Here is a 20,056-nt window from a genome sequence, read left to right on the forward strand (position 1 = left end):
ATGGCAGAAATCACCATTAACAAATCTTACAATATTCATTTTGTTTAATTAATAAATAATTTATCATTAAATTGATAATCAATTTAATATATCAATACTAATGAGCATTATATAATTCTTTATATAAATGATGCTGCTGCATCTTAAAAATCTTAATCTTAATCTCATAAACAAGAGGTTTATTAGTATAAAATATACATTTTAAATATGATGCTAATAAATAGTTTATATAAGGCAAATTATCATAATATTTAATGAATACTTTTCAGTAATAAATTCCTTGTAGATTTAAATGAGATTCAGTAGCATTATTTACATAAAGATGCTTATTAGCATCAGTATATTGAATTAATTATTAATGTTAATGATGAAATATTAATAATCTGAAATAAATGTTGTTAGACATAAGATCCGCTGATAATCGTTTTTATCGTTATAAATAACGATGGAAACGGTTATCAACGGATCTCGTGCCTAATAACATTTATTTCAGATTATTAATATATATATATATATATATATATATATATATATATATATATTGTCACGTCTTTTTCACTCCCGGAGCGGTCCGGGCCGTGTGACGGATCAAAAGGGGAAGGAGAGAAGGATGATAGGCCTCTCCGGCAGTTCTCTCGCACCTCCGACACTCCACTAACCGAATTTTATTGTTGGGCGCCAGACGCGTGAATTCGCGTCCGCGAAATCGCGAGAAACTAAAGAGAGAGACGCAAGGCGAAATAAGTCGGTGTGCGAGGAATCGGCTAGCTCGACTTAATAGCAGGGCGCGCCCTCAGAAAAGATTTCTAATAACGAGACAAAAAATATTCTTGACATGTTTAATCTCATCACAACCTGAAATAGTATAAAAATAAAACAATATTGAGATTAAATCAATAATTCCTATTCTCTTCTCTCGAATAAAATAACATTGACTTAATATCTTGAGACAAGAATATATAAATTTAAGCTTATATATTCTTGCGTTTAGACTAATCTTCACGCGACGTTATAACTCTTCTCTCGAATAAAATAAGATTGACTTAATATCTTGAGACAAGAATATATAAATTGTCTCAAGATATTAAGTCAATCTTATTTTATTCGAGAGAAGAGAATAGGAATTATCGATTTAATCTCAATATTGTTTCATAACGCGCGATGTTAGAGCCATAATATTAGGCGCGATCCGCGAGACGGCCGCGCGCCGCGAAACGCCTGAGATGCATCTAAATATCCATTATCCAGATATTATTCCTGAAATAGGTCCTCTTGAGCTATTATCATGTATTAGAATGGAAGCTAAACATAGAGAAGGAAAACAAATAGCCTATTCGTCTGCCAACAGAATCAATTGATCTTATTCTATAGCTATAAAAGACACCAACTTAAATTTTGCTGTCGGTTACTGGCTGGGAGAGGTTTATCCTTGAAAATATCATTTTCATCCGTTCAGACTGTCCATATAGGACTGAGGTAAAAGAATTTTCTAGTTTTCGTTATATATTACCTGAAGTTATATGTTTCGCAAAATGGAATATTGTTAAATGGATTAAAATTAATGACTCTCATTATGAGAATGGCATATTGGTTGTTGTAGATTGGGAAAGAAGTAAAAATCCTCAATTTGGTTATATTTATACAATATCTGTATCCAGAGATAATATTGTATATTTTTTACTTAAGAAACTTACCACAGTAAATTTTAATACTCATTTCCATGCTTATAAAATTGATTTCACTGATCAATGGCATTACTTAAAATTTCAAGATTTGGCTATCCATACAGCAACCAACATCAGAATTATTGCTAATGATCAACGATTGGTTCCGTTCCGTTTTATTCTCCATTGATTTCTCTATGAAAGATAAATCAATGGAGAATAAAACGGCTTTCTATCAAATACGTTTTGTATGATCATAAGTGTAAAATCATAAATCATAAAAATAATCGAAAATCATACGTTTTGTATAAAAACGTAATAATAAAACGTTACAAAATAATAGCTGTTTTTGTTCATAAATACCTTTATTTCATTCTATCACAAAAAGGATCTTGAAAAAATAATATAATAGATTCCTAACAATCTACAAATTTTCTTTTTGCAAGAATAGAATAAGATTTTTTTTCAGATTCGTCTATTATTGAATCAAGAATATTATAGGATTGTCACAAAGTTCTATCTGCATCTTTCTAAGAAAGTTAGAGGGATAGTATCAAGAATATTTTATTCTAAACTTAAGAAATTTTCTATTTAAGATTAAAATATTGTTGTTTCAATAATAAATATGATTGGCCCTATTTCGATCCTATTTTATGATTAGATTTAAGAGTAATAGCATTGTATCTAGAAATCTTTTCTGAGGGTGGCGGGGTTGATTAAGGGCAGCGCGATGTTCGGCGGGGTGACACGCAAATCATTAACTCAGTCAGCTAACAAATGAAAAGGAACATTTATTGTAGAATAACTTTCGGAAAACAATGCGGCCATTTCGGCTTTCATTAATCAGAAAAAGCAAATAGATAGCTGATTACACGGGCGTCAAGTTTTGAACAATAAGAATGGCAGTAACGCGGACGCCAGAAATAAGCGGAGAATTACGTTAATTTAGTAAACGCGCGGAAGGCGTCGTTGATGAGCAAGATAATACTGGTAGAAAACTAAACTCACAAATACTTCGAAATCATAGCAGTCACGCAGATAATAATAGTAGAGTATTAAACTAACAAATAATATAGAATATCTACAGAAGTTACGACCGAATGCGACATAACTGGAGTAAACGCGAAATAATCGTGCGTCACGCTCGGAGCGCGTGAACTCAAGGTCCCAAGCGGCGCAAGGATTCTTTCGCCAAATTGCCTTAATCTAACGCAGATAGGGAACGTAACACAAGTGACATCCCAACGTAATAATGGTCGAACGCAACGCGTAATATCGCCAAGGGTATCCTGACGCGAAGAATAAGGCGCTGAGGCGCTTGGCATAACACGAAATACTAAAACTAACGCGGGGAAAGGTACGGAATTACCGCGAGTAATAACGGGACGCAATATTAGGTCAACGCAAGTAATATCTTAATGCAAATAATATCCTAACGCAAATAATATCCTAACGAGAATAATCAGTCGGTGTGAATAACGCGAATGACACCCCGACTCGAGAAATCAATCGGCACGATCAATATTCTAACGCGAATAATATGTCGGCACGAACGACATTCCGACGCAAATATGATTCTAACGCAAAGGCTTGCACGCAGTTAACATCGGAGCACAATCACACCAACGCGAATAATATCTCGGCGCAACCAATATCGCGTGGATAATCTAGGTGTCCTAACGCGAATCACACCTCCCTGGCGAAAATGAGAAGTTTTATAAACGTTTGTTTGATGTTTACGTGAGCGTTTGCGGAAGTTCGTTGAGAGTTTAGAAACGGTCAGTAGAGAGTTCGTAGAGCGGAAATTGCAACGCTGCAGCGTTTGAAAGGCGTTTGTATATAGCGTTTTTGAGAGTTTGCACAGCGTTTACATGACGTATGACGTTTGCTGAGAGTTCTTTAAAACATTTAGAGATCCTCTGTTAAGCGTTTAGGCTGCGTTCGGAAACGTCACCTGGGTACACGCGGGTATACTCCCTTCTCCTAACTCGCTGAGATAGAAAGAGAAGGGAGTATACTCGTGTGCACTCGGGTGACGTTTTCGAACGCAGCCCTGATAAGTCGAAAGCGTTTGCTTTCATCATTGAAAACTGCGTGCAGCCTCTATTGAGCTTAACGGGCGTTTACTCTTGTCGTTAGAAGAAACGGCGTAAAGAGCGTTAAATGTTAAAATCTGCTTTTCGCCTCGCAGGGGGTCTGCTTATATACGCGGCTGGATGTATTTTAAATGCGAGAAAGATACGCCGCCTAGCGTCATTGTTAGAAGAACGTTTGCTGAACGGAGGGAAAACGCTTGTGTTACGGAGTCGGGAAAAGCGTTTCTTGGGCGTCTCCAAGCCGTTTGCGTTAACGCCTTACAAATCGTTCACTGCGCCTCTACAATTCGCCATCGGAAGAGCGTTTGCTGAACGGATTGAAAACGCTTGTCTTACGGCTTTGGAAAAAGCGTTTGCTCCATCGTTCACCATTTGACGTTTTTAAAACAGACGAGTGCATTTTCCGTAAACGGACAAAAAACTATCTGGTCCGACGTTCTTTTCCTTGCGTGCAACGCGAGGATTGAAAACGCGGTAAACGATGGAACGTCCTCGTTATACTAACGAAGAGTTGGCCAATATGTTATTAATTTACGGCGAATGTCGTAAAAATGGAAGGCAGGCCGCAATTTTGTACGCTGAGCGCTTTCCTGAAAAGCGGCACCCGGCACACGGGTATTTCCATACCTTATTAACTCGCCTTATCCAGCATGGCACGTTACACACGTCAACACGCGCACGAAATCATCATCGCCCGGAAGAAATTATCAATCAAGTGAGAGAAGCAGTTACAGAAAATCCGCACACCAGCACGAGAAGTATCGGATATGATCTTGGTATGGACCATAACAAGGCGCATAGAATTATTAAGAAAGATTTAAGAATGCATCCTTACAAGAGACACACAACTCAAATGTTGCTCCCCCAAGAATTGCTCCGTCGAGAAAGATTTTGTGATTGGGTCTCAGAACAGGTAAATTATATATTGCTTCCTCATAGAGGAAGCTTTGTTTTCGTAAATTCGTATATGAACTTTTGATTGTGTATAAAGTTGGTTCTAATCAACCAAATTTAAAAGAATTATATATAAAATTGGGGTAGAAGAAACCAAAGAAAAGATTGTTTTTTGAGTTTTTTTTTCAATTTTTTCTACCACTATTCCATATATAATTCTTTAAGTTTTGGTTGATTAGTTTTTTAGTTATATAAAAACACAGTGTAGTGTTAAATGTTAATCCCCTTTTAAGAAGGTATGAAATCGATGTTTGAACTTTGCGAAGCTGACCGAGTGTCGAGCGTTTATTTTATAAATGACTGTATAAGTTACTGATTTCATTTAACAGTAGTACCTCATGGGTGACGAAGAAATCTATTATGATTTTACAAACGTCGGTTAACTTTAAAAAAAAAACCTTAGTTTACTCACTATTCATCTCTTTCTAAGGGGGACAGTTAGAACATCTCAAGTCTCAATAATTGAGACTTCAAAAAATAATGTTTTAAAATAATAAAAAGTGTGCAAGTAGAAACTTGCACATTGTTTCCTCATAGTTTTTATTCTATATTATTTGTTAGTTTAATACTCTACTATTATTATCTGCGTGACTGCTATGATTTCGAAGTATTTGTGAGTTTAGTTTCCTATTTCAGGAATAATATCTAAATAATGGATATTTAGATGCATCTCAGGCGTTTCGCGGCGCGCGGCCGTCGCGCGGATCGCGCCTAATATTATGGCTCTAACATCGCGCGTTATGAAACAATATTGAGATTAAATCAATAATTACTATTCTCTTCTCTCGAATAAAATAAGATTGACTTAATATCTTGAGACAAGAATATATAAATTTAAGCTTATATATTCTTGCGTTTAGACTAATCTTCACGCGATGTTATAAGTTATAACGTCGCGTGAAGATTAGTCTAAACGCAAGAATATATAAGCTTAAATTTATATATTCTTGTCTCAAGATATTAAGTCAATGTTATTTTATTCGAGAGAAGAGAATAGGAATTATTGATTTAATCTCAATATTGTTTTATTTTTATACTACTTCAGGTTGTGATGAGATTAAACATGTCAAGAATATTTTTTGTCTCGTTATTAGAAATCTTTTCTGAGGGCGCGCCCTGCTATTAAGTCGAGCTAGCCGATTCCTCGCACACCGACTTATTTCGCCTTGCGTCTCTCTCTTTAGTTTCTCGCGATTTCGCGGACGCGAATTCACGCGTCTGGCGCCCAACAATAAAATTCGGTTAGTGGAGTGTCGGAGGTGCGAGAGAACTGCCGGAGAGGCCTATCATCCTTCTCTCCTTCCCCTTTTGATCCGTCACACGGCCCGGACCGCTCCGGGAGTGAAAAAGACGTGACAATATATATATATATATATATATATATATATATATATATATTAATAATCTGAAATAAATGTTATTAGGCACGAGATCCGTTGATAACCGTTTCCATCGTTATTTATAACGATAAAAACGATTATCAGCGGATCTTATGTCTAACAACATTTATTTCAGATTATTAATATTTCATCATTAACATTAATAATTAATTCAATATACTGATGCTAATAAGCATCTTTATGTAAATAATGCTACTGAATCTCATTTAAATCTACAAGGAATTTATTACTGAAAAGTATTCATTAAATATTATGATAATTTGCCTTATATAAACTATTTACTAGCATCATATTTAAAATGTATATTTTATACTAATAAACCTCTTGTTTATGAGATTAAGATTAAGATTTTTAAGATGCAGCAGCATCATTTATATAAAGAATTGTATAATGCTCATTAGTATTGATATATTAAATTGATTATCAATTTAATGATAAATTATTTATTAATTAAACAAAATGAATATTGTAAGATTTGTTAATGATGATTTCTGCCATTATTTAAACTTACATTGAATGAAATTTATTAGCCGACTTATAATTTAAATTTGCACACATATACTAATTGCTGACTTATGTCCTGTGCATAAACATTGTGTGCAAAAAATAATTTAAGTAATAAAATTATAATATATAATGATTATGATGGACTATGGTACGAGCTTTTTTCGTAAGAGAGAATATGTCTTTCGTTTTCTTAATAAAATTTATTTCATAACCTGTATTGTCATCTCGACTTCTGTTTTAACGTTACTGCTACGAAAATCCGTCACAATTGTATTGCAACTTCGGGCGCTACAAAGTCCATTTTATTGTAAAAAAGATATGCGAGTGGTTATAGGTGATGCACCGAAGTCAACGCAATTGTGAACGACCATGCGCGCCTGCTCGAATGGGCAACCCGCCGTACCGCTCTGTATACACTGAGAGAAATGTTTTGTTGAAACAACCAAAATTTTGTTACTAATACAAAAACTATTTGTTGATATGTGATCAAACAAACCGTTGGTTACCACGCATAATATTATTTTGTTGACTGTTTGGTATGATGTACAATAATCCTTTGTGGTAAAAAATTGAATATTTTGTTACCGGAACAAAACATTACATGAGAATATATTCAAACAAAATCTTTTATTAAAATAGAGTAGGGTAGATATATATGCGTGTGCGTGTGCGTGTGCGTGTGTGTGTGTGTGTGTGTGTGTGTGCAATAATGTGCAATAATTATTATGTATGTACAAATATTGTAATAGTGTTTATATATATGTAAAAACTATTACGATATTTGTACATGCATATTAGTATTAATTATTGTATGTTACATGAATATAACTTAGCTAATTTTCATTATACTAGATATGTATGTATTATATATAAAACAAGTCTATTAAAATAAAGAAGTAGCAGGTTTTATATAACATGCAATAATTAATATATACAAACATTGCAACGTACGTACTGAATACATGCATACAATAATGTTTTATTTTTAAATATAATTTTGTGACAAATAAAATGTGACATAACGTTTTATTCTTTATTATGTGATTTATTCTTTCAAAATTACATATGAAATGTCGGGAGTTATTAATGACTTAATATGTGACGGTAAAATGTTACATAAATTGTTGTATGCTAAACATTTCCACTTGTTTAAATACTTTACTTCATAACATTGTACATGACTGCAAAATCGAATAGTATCCATGCACTGCACAATAAAAAATATATTTTCATCTTTGTCAGCAAATATTAATTCAATTTGTCCAAAAAATGGAAATATTTCTCCGCGAAAAATATTTAAAATAAAACTTGGCTTGTAATAAATACTCTTTATATTTATCCATGTTACTGCATGAAATGTTGTGCGTGGTAAAAAAACTTGAATGTTACAATAATTAGGAAGCTTTGATATTTGCTGCATTGAAAGCTCCTGTCTAAAAGATATATGTCTTTTTAAATCAATGTTTTGAAAAAATCTATAACACAGTTTTAACTGATGTTTTATCGCTACGGTTAATGATAAATTTCGTCTTGAAGAAGAAATATGAGCAGCAATCTTTGATTGTCTGTGTTTTGCTTCGTATCGCATGCACCAAATATTTATTAACGGACCTACTGACCTCATAACGCGCGCATAATGAAGGAGGAAATGATGTTTTGGTTTCAATGTATCTTTAAATAAGTCTAAATAAAGTTCATGATGCTCAGTAACTAGCGCATCTAAATATTCTATGCATTGTGAAGTAAAAAACGGTGTAAGTAATATAGTTACAATCTTGTGTAAGCAAATGTATAAATCCCAAAATTATTGTTCTCAGGGACTTTATGTCCAATGATAAGACCGAAATGAATAACAAATGTTATTGTTTCTGAAGCAGAAAGACCTAAACTAAACCTCTTCAATTTTTCTATTTTTAAGAATGGTGGACGATTCCTTCTTCAGGACTAAAATCGGTTGGCATCAATAAGATCCCCGAAGAAATCACCCGAACAAAAAAATCCCATTAAAAAGATCCCACCAAAAAGATCCCCGAATCAACAACATCCCATGCATATATATCCCAGATGCATACAATCCCCAAATCGACAACATCCCACGTGGTGAAATATCCCGGATGCCAAAGAATGCTAGAAAACATTCCTTGAAGAAATAATAAGGCACACATATATCATTGTATTGTGCTATTTAATAAATATAATACATATAATACATTATTCCAAACAAATATAAATAATCGGGTGCGTTGCACCGGCAGAAAATTTTTGTGATCCATAATTATTTAATCAATATAATACATTATTCCAAACAAATATAAATTATAATCAGGTGCGTTGCACCGAACAATTAACGATCCTTATTCCTAATAGGCTAAGTTATGGGCAACACCACGCAGGTAATCAACAACGTCACCTTGACCATAGGTGCCCACAACATTGAGGAGCCGCCTGTTACGATCTCGATATTTTTTGTTTTTCGTTTGTTGAGCGTCACCTCGAAGTATCTGTTCGACCTTTAAATCGGTCAGAGCCTGCTCATCACGCATTAAATCGATGAATTTCCACGGAGTAACGTGAGCCGCTTGAGCACGATTGTTAAAGGCGTTATGCCAACCTTCGACGATGTTGTTGGTACGATCTCCACCTTCAAGGGTGGTATCGTAATGATTCCACAAAGCAACGGGAAATAAAGCAGCACTTCGTACTTTACGTCGGTTGATAGTACCGATCCAAGTTGCTTCGATGTAAGAAAGCAACATTTCCCATTCGCCAGCATGATCGGAGTAAAATGGTGACGCAATTAATGCCTCGTATGCAGCTTCCACGTCAGCCGGGGGTACGAATGCGAGTGCACCTAGCATCCTGAGATTCAACGCGTAGTCGCCACTACGCGCGTATGCCGATTGCAATCCATATTGTTGAATGTGCTTCCAAATGCACTGTGACATATGGAAAAAGCACCCTTTTACAGTGACGCCATTAAACACCTTGGTGATTGCTTTGATGAATGCGCGTTCGAAGTCAACCATCACTGTCACCGGTTGTAAACGTGGCTCCATTGACTGCAACTCTTGCAGCATTTTCGTGTAGACCTTCTCGCTTTTCCCGGTTGTCAGCACAAACACAAGCGGCACCGCCTCACCTCCAACAGTCCCATGTATGGTGTACATTTGATAAAATATGTTGGGAACGACGCGAAATGTACCATCAGCATACCACACATCACACGAGCGTAATAAATTTAGATTCCGTTCTGTTGTGAAAATCAATATTCTTTCATTTTTTTTGCCTTAATGCTACAGTCACTTTTCAAAAATGGCTCGTTTTTCCACGTGTTGCGATAACCATCGGGCACTACAAAATCAGCAATAGTGGTGGGATTTGGTGGTACATTTTGCTCAGCCTGACGAATGCGGCGAACCGTACAGCTGAGATCTCTTCTGCTTGGAAGCTGCCCACTACCTGCCACAGACACTCCAGCAGTGGCTGCAGCAACAATGACTCCTGTCGGCTCTCGGGTTTGTTTAGCTTTCTGCCTTAGTTTAGCCATTACCTTCATCACTTCTACCTTGGCGGGGTCCGGCGCGTGAGAGTGATCAGATTCCTCTGTTACTCTACCTATAAACGCATTTATATCAACAATAATAACATCGAGCACTCACTGTCGCACATAGCAATTGTAACATACCTCTTTATTTTTAGTAGATGTATAGCAGCGTCCACGGCATTTGCCGGTTTTATGTAACATACATCGCCAGATGAATTTTCCGGCACCCTCGCGATGAAATACGTATATATATCCGCGGTGAATTAGATTTTCGCCGCCTTTCTGGTTTGTCACAAAGTGCAGCGTCATTCTCAGCAGACTCGCAAATTCAAGGCACTCGATGAAATGTGCGACAAACCGTCACCGGGAGAGTTTAAACGTTCACCGCGACAAACGATAGCGTACACAAGACACACAATATTATTGTAGCACTAGCAACGCTGACTGAAAAGCCACCTGACGAATTTCGAACACCTGTGCTACAACCAGCGGGAATTTCGAGCTGCCGGGCCGATGCACAGGATATTGATGGGGGAACATTTTATTCGGGATCTTATGAGTGGGATTTTTTTGTTGTTGGGATTATTTCGATCGAGGATCATATTTTTCGGGATCTTATGAGTGGGATTTTTTTGTTGGAATCTTTTTCGCCGGGGGAAATTTACGTTCACCACCAAAATCATACGTACCTATTAGACTATTAAGATCGTCTAATGTAAACAGTTTTGATTGTATAAAATGTAATATTAATTTACTCATATCATATTGACAGACGCCTTCAAATACATCATGCATTATATCACAACTCATATTTTGTATAACGTGAAAAGAATCTAATTGATTCCAAATGCATATTTCAGTTAAACCAGTTACAGAGACGTCATTTTTTCCCAAGTCATTAGCATATTCATTAACTGTACGTAATAATCGTTTATCTTCAGCTGTTTGATATCTTATTTGATTAAGAGAGGCTTTACAAAATCTACAAGGATGGTTCGCAACAAAACTTTTTACAAACCCACAAATTTCATGCACACCTAAATTATCTCCGATTACAAGAACACATTTATATAAATATGTATACCTTCTTCAGTGACTAATCCTGACTTCTCTAACATTTGTAATTCATGAATTAAAGGTCGAAATGTAGCTTCATTCCCGTAAAATTCTCTATCTTTATTCAGAAACAATAACGTTAAAAAAATATTATCAAGTTTTGAGCGTGCTTCTGGAGGCATGCATGGTAATGAAAAATATACAGCTCCCACTTTATGAACACCTGCATGACCACCTAACGGATTATTTGTCTCAAACTCATCAAAGTAAATTATTAATGGTAAAACGAGTTTGTCATGAAAATTATTACTTAAATGTTTCCACAACTCTGATTGAATTATATTACTTACACAATGTGAATCATTCTTCACTTGTTCCATGTAATCTAATATATCTTTTAAAACATTAGGTATTTCAAATAATGCCTTTAGGACATTTATTACAGAAATAAATTGGCCTGTGACATTATATGGAACCAGGGTGAAAATATTGTTAATCCTTCTATTTTCCATAGTTTGTCCAATTACATAAGTAACAGGTTCTATATAATAGCCTTTTTGTTTAAAAATTTAATTCTCTTATATTCTGTGTCTAGGTCGCAAAAAGGCTTCTTACATCTATTTAAAAAAAAACGCTAATTCTTGTTTCATGACTTCTGGAGCCTCTAAAGTATTCAAACTTTGGTTCACTTTACTTTCTACCATGCTAACAATATTTTCCACTAAATTTGAAGTGATCTCTATAACTGTCTGTACATGTTTTCGCGTCATAGAATTATCATTATATAAATGTGATAACGAAGAAGCAGCAGCTTCCTGTATTCCTTTAAACTGAATTTCATCTTCATTGGCGCACGCGCTATCGTCTCTATTTTCTAAATCCATATTTGGTCACGTCCTACGAAAATAATAAATGGTTACAGAGTCAAATTTAACGCAGCTGCTTTATTCCTTTGATGTTCAATATTATTGTATGTTCAAGATCAGTGGAACTCTGGAATAACAAGAAATAAACATTACTTTCAGCTCAACTGCAGCAATTTTGCACATGTATAAAATTATTTTGCGTATAATATAGAGAAATATAAAAATAATACTTACATTTACTGATAAAATGAAAGAATTTAATGATTTAGTTAATAACGCTGCGTAATAATTTTTGGAGTCTAATACTTTTTTCTTCTCGTGAAAACTGTAGCTATTTATATAATATATATAGCACACGCTTTCGAATGGTGCAGTATAATCACATTCGATCTGTAAAAATTGTTACAAATGATTATTTACATGGCTTTTACAAACTCTTTGAAATAACAATAACTGCTAAAATATTCATTAATGGCCTGCGGATGTTTTAAAATTGGCCAGTTCGTAAAAGTAGATGAAAATTTCCATCTCATGTAGTCTTGTATTTTTCATGTTTACAGGACCAACCGATATGGATGTTATATTAATTATGTCAAGTGGTAATAAATTATATTTATTGGAATAAATTTTCTATTAATAAATTTATCCCCCCCCCCAAGTGTAGTACAATAAGAGGAACAATAGTCCATTACATTTATATGAAATTACTGTTATTATAATAATATCTCTGTTTTACATATAGATTTTTGAAACGTTACCAAGCTAGCTTCAAATTTAATTTTTTGCCTATTTTATAAAAATTTCTACGTTTTCCTTTTCCTCTATATGTATATTTGAAATATTTAATTATTTTATTATAATGCAAAAAACACAACAAGTATTCTAAATAATATGCTAAACATAAATACGTACCAGATGACGAATAGCATTGACAAGCTGAAAATCATCAATTTCGCACACTTCAAATTCTATATGTTTGTTTTCTTTCTGCTCGATATGTTTCTCTTCATCTGACTGAACAAGTCCCTTTTCCTTATCAACAATTATTTTAATATTGCCAACCTGTACAGTGTACAGTATCAATTATCTCAGCATCACTTGCACGTTCCACGATTATATTAGGAGTAGCTGTTTCAGATGTGATATTATTTGTATCATTTACTGTTACAGGATTACTTGTTTCACATGTTATATCAATTATCTCGGGTGGCGCATTAATTGATATCTTACTTTCCTATAACATATATATATGACACAATATTAAAACATATTTTACAAATTTTATTTCATTAATTTTTTTGTGCACTATTGCTAAACAATATATTCTACGTTATTTATATATAATTAATTTACCTTGTTATCGAAATTGTCTCCGTCTCAACTATAGAGTTTTGCAACTTTTCTAAGTTTTTTTCAAACTTCAGTCTTTTGCCTATTTTAGGTATAAGAACCTCTAAGTTTTTTTAGCCAGGTTTTAACCGTAGAAGTGATTCGAAATCAATTTCTTCATCTACACATTAAAATTTTCTTTTACAATGAATGCTTTACAAGTGATTTACAATAATTATAAAGTTATTAATTAATTAATTAAATAATAGACAATGGTCATAAACTCTCGACAGAAAGATAGATTTTATCACATTTTTTTATTTGTTTAGCTTATATGTCTTTGGTCTATACGGTTGAAGACACGTAAACTTCTTTTTTACTAGCCTATTTTCAATTTAACATATTGCGGTTTGTCCGTATTCTCGCATTGTTTTTTAGATAAAAATGTACCACAAAATGCGTTCAGCAGTTCAGCATGGCATTCAGTTTACGTTACATATATTACATTTTCGGAAATAAATAAATATACTTAGGCCCAGTTTCACCAACGTCGATTAACTGTAACCTTCGATTAAACTCACTCTTCGTCTCTTTCTAACTGTCCCCTTTAGAAAGAGACGAAGAGTGAGTTTAATCGAAGGTTAGAGTTAATCGACGTTGGTGAAACTGGCCCTTATATTGATACAATTAAAATGAGAATACTGGCCATTGTGTTTATAAAATATAGATAAAGATAAATAAAATTCTTTACTTACTTGTAAACATCAGTTTTATGCCGAGATCAGTAAAACTGTTTTAATAAATTTTCGACTGCTGCATCCATAATGTGTGAAGATTACGTGAGGAGAGAAAGACACACAAAAACCTCAACGGTCACTTTAGATGTTAGGTATTTCTTATGTATCAATAAGTATGTACTATTATTAGTTTACAATCACTTTCTATGTTTGCCCTTGCTATATAGACCCTGCAGTGTCTAGAAAAGTACTGACGAGGACGAACAGGCTGAAACCGGCAAACGTATCCGCGTCCAATATGGCTCCTTCTCCTTCACACAGAATGCGGAAACGTTTGCCGCGCGGCAAGAAACCACGCGGTAGCCAATCACGTGCCGCTTTTTTCGTAGGAACCAGAAGTTTATTGGCTACCACGTAGCTTCTTAGGCTGCGTAGCTTAGGATGCGCTCACAACGCTCGCGAGCATTATTTCGTCCTTGTTTAACATTTGACAAACAACAAGGATGAAATGATTCCACGCGTTGCGAGCGTTGCGAGCGATAAGGGATAAGGGGAACGCACCCGTAGTTCTTCGCAGGGCAAGCGTTAAGGTGCGATTTCACGATGACGCTCGACGCTGGATTCGAGCGTCAAATCTGGTCACGTGATAGATTTCAGCCAATCCAGTGGTTAGCGTGGAATCCAGCGTCGAGCGTCATCGTGAAATCGCACCTTTAGGCTGGGTTCGCGGAGCGCGCTTTTAGCGCTATGAGCGTGCTCTGTCCTTGTTCAACTTTCAGTAAGTAACAGAGATAGAATGACGTTGTCAGCGCTAATAGCGTCTCCCCGAACGCACCTTTAGGCGGACTGTCGGTTATTGCCTGTCGATCTGCCTGTTCGTCCTTGTCAGTATTTATTTATTCTAGACACTGCATAATAACAAAGCAAGGGCAAAGAAAGACCTGACATCTAAAGTGACCGTTTTAGGTTTTGTGCGTTCTTTCTCTCCTCACATAACCTCATTATGGATACAGCAGTCAAAGATTTATTAAAACAATGGGGGTTTCCTGATCTCATACAACTATTTGAGGGTAAGTAAAGACTTTTATTTCATCTATATTTATTTCTTTATCTATATTTTACATACACAATGGCTAGTATTCTCATCTCAATTGTATCAATAAATCAATATAAAGTATTTATTTATTTCTGAAAAATACTTATACCGGGTGAATCTTAATGGATGCACCAACCATTTACCATAGGAGATGAGTTACCGACCGCAACTGTAATGAACCGAACGATCCATAGGTGACACCAGCTTGAATCGACCGCTTCGATCGACGAGTCCGAGGTGATGTACAGGCAAGTTAAAAACTGTGAATCAAATAACGTATATCGTATGTACATACTTTTCTAATATATCCAACTGTCTTACGCATTTTTCTTTTTACATATAATTGTATTTAATTTGATTTCTTATTATTCTCCATCTATGCGCAACGTATTAACCGCATGTACTACGTTTACGCGAGCGTTACTTTTGTAGTAACTTACGATAATTCACTCGTTTACGCAGAGTAAATTATCGTAAGTTACTACAAAATTTCCTTTACGCGAAGGAATTATCGTAAGTTACTACTGAAGTAACGCTCGCGTAAACGTAGTAAGAGTATCTTTTTTATACGATTTTTTTTAAATATTTATATTTTAGTACAGTTTTACTTGGTGGCGATTTCTTTTCACGCTTACGCGGAACATTTTAGCGCGTAAAAAAAGAGTTGGATATAAGCGGAAAAAAAATAAAAATATTCTACCATTCTTATACAAAATTGAGCAATTCTACTTTTCTACAAGAAATATTCTACTGTATACTTTATGGATATAAAAGTAATAATGTGAAAAATTAGAAGTAATAACAGTGGGCTTCCGCACCACCCTTGAGGTACCACCAATAGCGCTTTAGGTTTTTTCGCCTGGACCCGTAATGTACCACATTTTTAGACCTTTTTCAGTATAAAGGTTTAAACAGATGTACTAAAGTCTTACTGCGTGTAAAAACGCACACAGATGAAAAATTACATCAACGTGACCGTGCGCAACACATTACCAATTTATCATGTTTTTATCTCAGTATGCGTGCTCGAAATGGTTTCCCTCCAGCCTCTCACAAAATGTAGCTTTTTTTAAAATTACACGATGCACCCGGCGCAAGACCCGTGGACTTATTGCACGACAAGCTCGTACAATTAAATCCTTCAGATCTTGAGCACTAGCAAGTCGCGTTGTGCAAACTTAATTACTGCACTAAGAGCCGAAAAACAGTAATAATTCCTGTATTTTTGCTCACTCTCAACTTTTAATCTTTCTTACAGTAACCATTACGCGCTACTACAGTAAACATTCTTTCAGTAACCAGTACGGATCTCACAGTAACCATTACGATAAAAATCAGTAATGATTCCGGTGCAATAATTAAAAAAAAAATTTCTTTTTATATTTTCAAATAGGTCTAATTTTTTTGAATATTTTTAAAGTTTAATTTGTATTCGTGGTTTCGCATATTCTATTTTATTAATTAAAATTACGCACTGTTTTACAATTTTTGAAAACACATTGACGGGAGACGGGATTCAAACCTAAGATTCCGGAATGACAGTTTAATACGCTAACGCTGAGCTAACAATCTATTCTACAATAACTGTTATGAATCTTTCTGAACTGCTCTGAACTCGCGCGATAAAACGAATATAAAGAGCCAACAGTACTTAATGGTTACAGAATCGCACATGATTGAATAATGGAACTTCTCAGCAATTATTTCTTTTCTATTATTTCTTTCAGACAGTATCGCTTACGATCTTAATCTTTAGATATTACTGTGTTTTTCAGTAGACATTACTTTTTTTTTAAGTAAGCATCTATGTATTGAGAATAAAAATTGAGAATGAACGAAAATTCAGAGACTATTACTGTTTTCCGGCTTTCAGTGTGCTTAAGATAATCCCACAAGAATAAAAATAAACTGATATCAGAGTTTTACATATAATTTTCTGGTTGATTCCTTGATTCCTACCGCGTGATGGCTTATGCGTTAATTATTAGGTCGTCGATATTATAATCATTTCTTCTATTTGCGCCATTTTTATGCGCGGTGTTCGTGTTGTACGAAAAAAAGCAATGGAAATAATGATAAAAGAACAAAATGTTTAAAATTATATTACCATAAAATCTTAGAAATAAATATGTATTTAAACATTTCAGAGAAATTGACCATTTTTTCACAGCTACAACTAGTCTGTAGCCTCATCGAAAATATGTGGCTTGGTTACTTCTGCTCTGGGTATTTTAAAGCATAAACTTTCAGTCGGAAATAGAAGATAGTTTTCTGTCAGAATTCTGTCGATCTTCATTTATTTCTTTCACTGTTTCTGCGTTGTTTTTTATGCTGTTTTATCCTAGCAAATTGTTCATTCCGTGTCTCGCTTCGATCCCGTGTGTTTCGTAAACGTGATAGAACGTGCGGTCAACATGGCTCACAATTTTACGAATAATGAGATGTGCGACATGGTTTTTTTGTACGTTATATGCGGCCGACGATTGCGGGAAACTGCGAGAGCTTATGCTCGTAGATACCCAGAGCGAAGACAGCCACATCATACATTTTTTCTGAGGCTGGAATCGCGGCTGCGAAAAAATGGTCAATTTAGACCTGTTAAGCCTGCAGGTACATATTTATTTATAAGATCTTCTGATAAAATAATTTTAAATTGTATCCTCTTACTTTTATTGCCTCGTACAGGACGACCACCGCGCATAAATACCGCACGGATATTAGAAGAGGTCACTAATGACCCAGAAATTAGTACACGAGACGTCGCGCGGTATCAAGGAGTCAGCCAGGCAACAGTATGTAGGGCTTTGAAATCGGCTCACTTCCATCCCTACAAGGTAACCCTGACTCAAGAGTTGTACGCAAATGATAAACCTCGCAGATTGAGGTATTGTCAATGGCTCCTTAATGTGAGTGAGGAAAATTATTATTTTTCGAAATACATTCTGTTTTCGGACGAATGTATTTTCCATAATGATGGCAAAGTCAACCGCCATAACTCGCATTATTGGGCCACTGAGAATCCTCACTGGATGCAGCAAGCGCATACACAAGTCAGGTGGTCGGTGAACGTTTGGGCGGGTATTCTCGGAGACCACATCATTGGGCCACATTTTATTGATGATAGGATCGATGGTGACCGATACCGAAGATTTCTCAACAATGAACTTGTTGACTTGTTGGATGAGGTGCCGTTGGAATTACGTGCTAACATGTGGTTCCAACAGGATGGCCATCCAGCACACACTGCCAGGGCAACAAGGGCGTTATTAAATGAGAAATTCGGTAACCGTTGGATCGGACTTTATGGTCCCCACGAATGGCCACCGCGTTCACCAGACCTCACACCGCTAGATTTTTTTCTGTGGGGTCATCTTAAGCAGCAAGTTTACGCAACGCGACCTGCTAATGCTCAAGATCTGAGGGATCGAATTGTACGAGCTTGCCGTGCAATAACTCCACAGGTCTTGCGCCGGGTGCGTCGTGCAATTTTGACAAGGGCTACATTTTGTGAGAGAATGGAGGGGGGCCATTTCGAGCACATACTAAAGTAAAAATATGATAAATTGGTGATGTGTTGCGCACGGTCACACGTTGATATAATTTTTCATCTGCGTGCGCTCTTACGCAATATGACTTCAATGTATCTATTTGAACTTTTATACTGAAAAGGTCTAAAGATGTGGTACAATATGGCTCCAGGCGAAGGTCCACTTTAAAAAAACCTAACGCGCCATTGGTGGTACCTCAAGGGTGGTGCGGAAGTCCACTGTTATTACTTCTAATTTTTCACATTATTACTTTTATATCCATAAAGTATACAGTAGAATATTTCTTGTAGAAAAGTAGAATTGCTCAATTTTGTATAAGAATGGTAGAATATTTTTATTTTTTTCCCGCTTATATCCAACTCTTTTTTTACGCGCTAAAATGTTCCGCGTAAGCGTGAAAAGAAATCGCCACCAAGTAAAACTGTATTAAAATATAAATATTTAAAAAAAATCGTATAAAAAAAGATACTCTTACTACGTTTACGCGAGCGTTACTTCTGTAGTAACTTACGATAATTCTTACGCGTAAACAGAATTTTGTGGTAACTTATGATAATTTACTTCGCGTAAACGAGTGAATTATCGTAAGTTATCGCACAGAAGTAATCGCTCGCATAAACGTAGAAACAGATACAAAAGATATTTCTTTCTATTAGTCTAGGATCCGGCCGCGTGATTTATACGTTTATCTGTTATTTTATCAAAATGCGATTTTAATGGAAGATTACATATCAGGTCATACATCGCGGCCGGTGTGCCTAGCAAAATCTTGCCGCAAGTACCCTCAATTAGAGCTGTTTTAATTAAATTTTTTTAGACAACTTCGTTCATTTGTTTGCGAAGGAAATGAAGCGTTATCTAAAAGAGAGTGATCTAAAAAACTTGAAAAAAATAGGTCGCCATCTCTCAGTCTGCCGCAACCTCCTGGCAGCCGGGTGCAAAAAGGTCCTTTTTCGTTAATTATCAACGTTCATCGTGTATCGAGACAATTTTTACACAAATTGAAGCTAAATTTTTCCTCTACACGATGGAATATGGTTGCCTGCGTAAAAGCTGCCGCAACTGGTGGTTGCCAGCGTTTGAATGACTCGCTCTCGCCTGCGCGAGCTCTTCAATCTTACAATGTGTTACAATGGAATAATCACAGCAATTTCCTTGAATTTATTTAATATTACAATAGTTTCTAAACAAGTTTTCAAAAATTCCTTTTATAAATAAATTCCGCCCCTCATTCGTCTTCCGACTCGTCTGAACTCGCA

The 20,056-nt window shown here is 35.5% G+C and overlaps 1 protein-coding gene and 1 long non-coding RNA gene across 2 annotated transcripts; one reads left to right on the plus strand and one right to left on the minus strand.

The window, feature by feature from the left end:
* Window positions 1-11,860: 11,860 nt before the first annotated feature.
* On the minus strand, window positions 11,861-13,317 carry LOC139783596 (uncharacterized). Its single transcript, XR_011721322.1, has 3 exons — window positions 13,000-13,317; window positions 12,322-12,477; window positions 11,861-12,214 (listed from the first exon to the last, which is right to left on the minus strand). It is a non-coding gene; the product is annotated as an uncharacterized lncRNA (long non-coding RNA).
* Window positions 13,318-17,663: 4,346 nt separating this feature from the next.
* On the plus strand, window positions 17,664-18,680 carry LOC139783594 (histone-lysine N-methyltransferase SETMAR-like; the record flags this gene model as incomplete). Its single annotated transcript, XM_071722754.1, has 2 exons — window positions 17,664-17,859; window positions 17,935-18,680. Coding segments are annotated over exons 1-2 (942 nt in total), but the record flags the coding sequence as incomplete, so codon positions are not given.
* Window positions 18,681-20,056: the final 1,376 nt, after the last annotated feature.

This window comes from Temnothorax nylanderi, unplaced genomic scaffold, assembly GCF_030848795.1.
Source record: "Temnothorax nylanderi isolate EJ_2023f unplaced genomic scaffold, tnyl_v1.0 TNYL_tig0519_pilon, whole genome shotgun sequence".
In the NCBI taxonomy this organism is placed as follows: Eukaryota; Metazoa; Arthropoda; class Insecta; order Hymenoptera; family Formicidae; genus Temnothorax; species Temnothorax nylanderi.